General features: G+C 34.4%; 1 protein-coding gene across 3 annotated transcripts; it reads right to left on the reverse strand.

Moving 5' to 3' along the window:
- Positions 1–857: 857 nt before the first annotated feature.
- On the reverse strand, positions 858–4,724 carry LOC25502773 (F-box/FBD/LRR-repeat protein At1g16930). Of its 3 annotated transcripts, XM_013590327.3 has the most exons (5): positions 3,890–4,722; positions 3,288–3,732; positions 3,023–3,190; positions 2,651–2,936; positions 858–1,110 (listed from the first exon to the last, which is right to left on the reverse strand). In XM_013590327.3, exons 1-4 carry the CDS (start codon positions 4,387–4,389, stop codon positions 2,658–2,660), a joined length of 1,392 nt encoding a protein of 463 aa, XP_013445781.1. In that variant the 5' UTR covers positions 4,390–4,722; the 3' UTR covers positions 858–1,110; positions 2,651–2,657. The 3 variants fall into 3 exon arrangements, 2 of the variants coding, with proteins under 2 accessions (XP_013445781.1, XP_039684917.1); XR_003008006.2 differs by lacking the exon at positions 858–1,110 and having other exon boundaries at positions 2,794–2,936; positions 3,023–3,135; positions 3,890–4,724; XM_039828983.1 differs by lacking the exon at positions 858–1,110 and having other exon boundaries at positions 2,794–3,135; positions 3,890–4,724.
- Positions 4,725–6,271: the final 1,547 nt, after the last annotated feature.

Here is a 6,271-nt window from a genome sequence, read left to right on the forward strand (position 1 = left end):
TCCTGTGCGGTAATACGCCCTGGGTTTTGGGTATTCATTCACTGTTCCTAACCCTGTTTGTCTTGAGATTTGCCTTATTGTGCCTCATGCTATAGGGTTTCTAGCCGGTTCGGAACATGACTTATCATTTGAAAACTTTGTTTTGATTGAAAGTAATTTTGTTTTAATTGTCTTAATTTGTTTTAGTTTATTTTAATTGATAGTTTTAAAGAGTGAAATAATATGGAGAAAAATTGTATTTTTTTTAGTCATTAAGTTTCATAAATAAATTAAGTACTAGATCGATAAACTTCCGATTGGTATTTCGATGTACTACAACCAAGTTAAATATCCCAAGACTATCATAAACATATAACTGGTTAAAACTTTGTTTGAATGTTTAAAAATTAATATGGATATTTGCGCCAAATACGGGTTAGAATTTTGTCATATTGTAAATATTAGACGAAGATGTGATATCATTCTCATTTGTATAGTCGTTCTCTGTCTAGCGTTGGCTCCCTTATAAGGTTCAACAATGGTATCATAGTCATGTTCGACTTTGTGAGGAAGCAATGATGGTTCCTATTGGTAGATCTCAGATGCGGAGAGTCACATAATTTAGGAAGATATGTTCAAGTGTCAAGTGTTAGTTAACGGAGCCACTTCATCATGTTTAACAGAGCTACTTAACAAAAGGCCGAAAATGATTGACGTTATCCAATTTTAAGAGGGTTTTTGAAGTTTCTTAAAAGTTGGGGAGTTTTGACGAAAGTTACAATTTCAAAAGGTTTTTCTCCTATTCACACGTGACACGATGTAGCCATGACTTTGCATAAAAACAAAATTGTGATATAATTGTCTGAAATGAATGGTCATGTCTCTCTTTGTTTTCTAATATAGACAATAGACATCACTGAGCTATGTACGTATGTCAAAAGAGTAAGTCAAAAGATCCGTTGATATAAACCATAAATAACACAACCAAATGATTGCAAAAGACTTGAGCCTTGATAAAATCCAAAATACAAAAGTACACTGCCAAAACATTATGCTCACAAATCAAATTTGTAACCAACAAGAAAGATTGAATAATCAGATGTGCAAATGCCAATTCTACACTGATTTATCCTGCAACATTAACTTAACATCAGTAATTCACGTAACTTAAATCCAGACATAAATATGGTTTATCAAGAAAAAAGGAGATAATCAGTTTTACCAAATCAAATCATGTCATTTAGCATTATATAACAACTCAAATATGTTAAGTTATCCAATGACCAAAACTAAATATGTAAGTTGAGAATGGCATTGACTTAGTTGGAAAACAGAATCTGACTACGATCCCTATTAACGAAAAAAAAACTCTTTCTTACAAGAACAAAACATTAAAACAGCTAAATTACATTTTCAGCACCTAAACCAGCAAAAAATATATAAAAGTATGGCTCAGATGGTTTTGAAATGGAACACAACATCTAGTTGCGTGAACTTAAATTTCGTACTCATAACTTGCAAGAAATGGTCGATTATCCATAAGACAGAAGCTACACAGATGCATAACAATGATGACAATGAAATTTTAAGCTCGCAAATTTAAACATCAATATGCATAAGCATGAGTAGGCAATACATTAACATGCAACACTAAGATTTCTACAAGAGCTTATGCACATTCTAAGCAATACCGTCTACATCAAGAGGGAATTATTTTAATAAATCCTAACAAAATGTAAGTGATAAGCAATAACCCCCTGTTAGTTAGCAGAAATAGGAGAGCCATAGATGATGAAACTTGTTCTGACTTGTGTCAGTGACGTTATAAGGATGGTGAGGGGAAGAGTAAGGAATATCTTAGAAATTGTATCAGTCTTGTGAAGGAGAGTCAGGTCCTCTATGATAAATAACTCGTGTAATTCTTTTAGATCATCAGTAAAGATCAGTCTATATTTTCATTCATTTCTATCATTTGAACCGATCTCTATAGAAAGATTTGGTCAATGGCAACCACATCATAATATAACTTCCTAAATAAAATACATTTGTAGAAAGTAGAAAATATAAGATATGGTTGAACCCACAAGTTAAACATTCTTATCTGATACATGAACATAAAAAATTTATCCCTTTCCCATAAGACGGTAATACTACCGTAAATAAATTGAGTTAAATGCAACCAAAACACGAAGAAAAAAAACTGGCCTACTTTTTAAGTTTTTCAATAACCTTAAAGGTGAGCAGTGGTACCCCCAAACACATATTTTCTACTATTATTACTAATTACAAAAAAAAAACTCACAATGCAAAATTACTAAGTTAATTCACAATAAATGGCATGAAATCGGGAGGAAAAAAATCCTTCAAAGTTAGTAAGCATGTAAATGTCTTAATTGCCCATGATCTTAAAATTCGAATACAAGCATGGATACAAGGGTAGAACTAGAATAATTAGGTTTACCAGAGGCAAATCTGAATTAGGATTAATTATGAGAATATAACTAGATCATAGAAAAATAAGATACATTGAAGGGTATACATTGCAATTCCACCAAAATTAACGGTTGAAAATGTGGTGACATGTATGAAAAAGAGAAACTAATTGTGCGAAATAAAAATAAATTTTTTTATTCAAAAAGCACCATAGAATAGAGATGATGAAAGTTCTCACCTATAACTTAGTCAAATTTAACTTGGCAGACAGTAGATCCCCTTGGCATATTCGAAAATTTTCTGCGATAGTGGTACTTTGTAGACTTCTTGCTTTCATTCGACAAAAAACCAGAAATAAGCATTGTCTTCAAAACAAGTCCATACTGCAAAACATAACCAGCAAATTCCTTCTCATGCCAATATCCTGTATATCCTTTAAAGTGAATATAGGTCAAGTGGGATACAAGACAATTAGGAACACTTTTCGGCTTTGCCGTGAGACTATGTTTAACTGGTGATGTATCCTGCAGGAAACAAATTACAACTCACCAAATAATCAAACAAAAACACACACCCACACTAAAGCTTAAGTTAAACTCTATTTACGAACCTTGTCATTATGAATTATGAGAGCTTGAAGTATAGGACATTTCTGAAGCACGTCGTACAGAAAAGGGTCGAAAGTGGGAAGAATAAGCTCTAGATGTAGTAAGCAGCGAAATTCTGAAAAGTGCATTTTCGGAAAATCTATAATAGGTTCAGTACCTAATAATCTCCTCTTTTGGTACGTACACAACAACAACAAGTGGAGATACGAGAATTAGCACAAATTTTTTAAATATATAATACACAAGCATAATGAAAATTTCACTCACCTTTGCTGCATAACAACGAAACACTAGACGTTTAATGCCAGAGAGAGCTTGGAGGAGAGTGAGTAAAGGGTCAACAGATTCACTTTCAGAAGAGGCATCAAGATATGCTTCCTCCACGTTGTGCAAGTTCCCAATAGAAGTGGCATTGCCAAATGTGATATTGGTGAGGCTAAGGTACTTGAGACCAGGTGTGTCAATCTCAAGACAAACTTCAGTGTCATTCTCTATAGTAAATTTAAAACTTTTCAAGGAAGATGGAACCCTAAGCTTGGCCAAAGATTCAGTTGAAAAGGAAAGTTCCAAAGTTTCTAAGATTGGACAAGCAGAGAGAAGGATATCAACGGAATTCACATCCACGTTACCAATTTCTAGTTGTAGTGTCTTCAATGATGGTAAACAAACATGCCAAGATTGTTCCAATTCCACAAATATTTCACCACAGAGACTGTGTACATTAATAAATCTTCATTCATTATGTCACATTTTATGCAAATAATAACTGTACAAAAAGGTAAAGATTGAAAATGGCATGCAAATAGAAGATTGTTTGACAAACGTTACAACTATAAAAAGTGATGAAAGGGTTACAAAAGATATGTTACCTGATGGAGAGGAGGTTAGTGCATGATAGGACCGGGAGAGGGAGTTTGAAGCCTTCACCCTCGGACGAGAAGAGAGCGAGATGAAGATCCTCAAGGTGGGCTCCAACGGCGGTGCGGATCCACGTGTCAACAGAGCGTTCAGCGAATGAATCAAGTTGAGATTGGCCGCAAGAGAGACGCATCTTCCGAATGTCGCGGGTACTTCGCATAGAGAGGACGGCGTTGACGAATATGGCAAAGTCTTTGAAATTTTCGGCCTCTTCATCGGAATCGGGGTAATACACATCGTAGAAATCAAAATCTTGGAGATGTTTCCAGAGATGAAGATACCTATGAGAGACAAGGCTCATTGTACACACAGATGTTTTTGTGGGGAGGAAGGAAAGTATATGGCACAAGAGAGAGTCTGGCAGACTGCTTAATCTGTCTTTGTTGGTGTTACTGCCTTGACCATCGTCTTCTTCTTCTCCTGGTTTTCTTCGTTTTGAACTTTCCTTCATCTTAAATTTTCAGATTTTCTCTTCGTAAACCTCTTTCTACTGTATTATGTATTTTTTTTTGTTACTCGTCTGAGATTGAAGGCGCAATGAAACGACGGATGCGGTGGATGACGGCGACGGTGGTGAGGACGGCGTGTTCAGATCTGAAGGATTGGAGGTCGAAGACGATGGTGGTGAGGGCGAAGACGAAGGGTGTGATGGTGAGGACGGTGGTGGTAATTGGTGAGGTGGTGAGGTCGGTGGTGGTGGTGAAGACTGTAGTTGCAGTGAGAGAGATGAAAATAGATACGGGAAGAGAAGAAGAGGAAGGAAGAAAAAGGGAATAAGGGGTGAAAATACCATGTTGCCCCCTGTATTTAAAAATCATACTCCTCCGGTCTTATTTATCTTTTTTATTTCGTATGAGTCGTTGGTTTTGCTGTTGCTCTTCCTCGTGCTCTTCTGTTCCACATCCTCGTCAAGAATTTCAACATCATCATTAGTTGTCATAGCGACTTCATTTTGCACTTGTGAAGCTGAGTTCGTCTAGATTTCATCAACGAAGTCATCATCATTATGTGCTACGGGAGATCATAGTTTACATTGGCTAAATGGTTTCCGCAGAGAAAGTAGTTTTTATTTCTGTTTTTATTTCTTATGAATAAAATAATTAGTGTTTTTAAATTAAATATATCATCATTATCATTACTATATTTTTATTTATCATTATTATTTGTTGTGTTTAATGTAAACAAATGTTGCAAAAAAAAAAACGAATTTTTTATTAAGAAAATCAGTCTCGCCATTTGAAATGGCGGTAATGAAATTAAAAAATAAAAAAAAGGTGGCCAATCCTGATGGGACATGTGTCAGACGGCGGCTCATTTCCGCCGTTTCAAATGGCGGGAATGGAGGAAAAGGAAAAAAAAAAAAAAAAAAAAAGGGTCATTTTGGAATATAAAATTCATAGGGGGTCAAACTTGATTTTTTTTTTTTTTGTATATTGGGTCAGAAAAAAAAATTCTTGATTTTACAGCTGAGATCCAAACATGTTCAATCTTTGTTAAATCACGGTGACAACTAAAACCGTGTGTTTGTGGATGTTTGTCGTGACGGAAAAAGGTCGAAGGAGAAAGGAGGAGATGGATTGGAAAAAAGGAAAGAGATGGAAGAGGAAGGGAAGAGATGCTTGATGCAGATCCCTTTTTAATTTTGTTTTCTATTTTTTTTAATAAATAATGACATGATTAATTGTTTATTAAATGATTTTCGTGGGGTTCACAAATTGGTCACATAATACTCAACAAAAAGTATAACAATTATACGGTAATTAATCTTGGTCATCCAAATAAAAAATAGGCTAAAATATGATTTAGTTTTTGTAAATATGCCTCGTTTTGGTTTTAGTTCCTGGTAAAAAAAAAATTTTGTTTTTGAAAATAGTCCCTACAGGGACTATTTTCAAAAAACAAATTTTTTTGCAAAGACCTTTTTTAAAAACAAAATATTTTGCAGGGACCAAAAACTACAAAATTGGTTCAGTTATAATGTGCCACGTATGCAAATCATCACAAAAGTGGGGTCAGGGACTATTTTCAAAAACAAATTTTTTTGCAAGGACCAAAAATAATTTTTTTTTACTAGGGACTAAAACCAAAACGAGTCATATTTGCAGGGACTAAAACCATATTTTAGCCTAAAAACTATTATATCAATGGCCAACTTTCCCATCATGAGAAAAAACTATCCATTTCCATACGTAGTGTTTGACCTGGCTTAATTTTAACTTCTATTCTACTTTTAAGAAGAAGTAGGGCCAAACATAATTTTAATAAAGCTCTTAATAAAATAAGTAACTTTTTTATAAAGAAGAAAAACCAATAAAAGTAACTTTAAAAATAAG

Source organism: Medicago truncatula, chromosome 8, assembly GCF_003473485.1.
Source record: "Medicago truncatula cultivar Jemalong A17 chromosome 8, MtrunA17r5.0-ANR, whole genome shotgun sequence".
Lineage (NCBI taxonomy): Eukaryota > Viridiplantae > Streptophyta > Magnoliopsida > Fabales > Fabaceae > Medicago > Medicago truncatula.

Bases quoted from the DNA above. Each gene is read 5' to 3' on its own strand.
- LOC25502773 (XM_013590327.3), bottom strand. From the start codon at position 4,389: ATGAAGGAAAGTTCAAAACGAAGAAAACCAGGAGAAGAAGAAGACGAT. The intron at 3,733-3,889 runs GTAACATATCTT...TAATGTACACAG, and splicing joins ACTAACCTCCTCTCCATCAG to TCTCTGTGGTGAAATATTTG. The intron at 2,937-3,022 runs GTTCGTAAATAG...TGTTTCCTGCAG, and splicing joins TCATAATTCATAATGACAAG to GATACATCACCAGTTAAACA.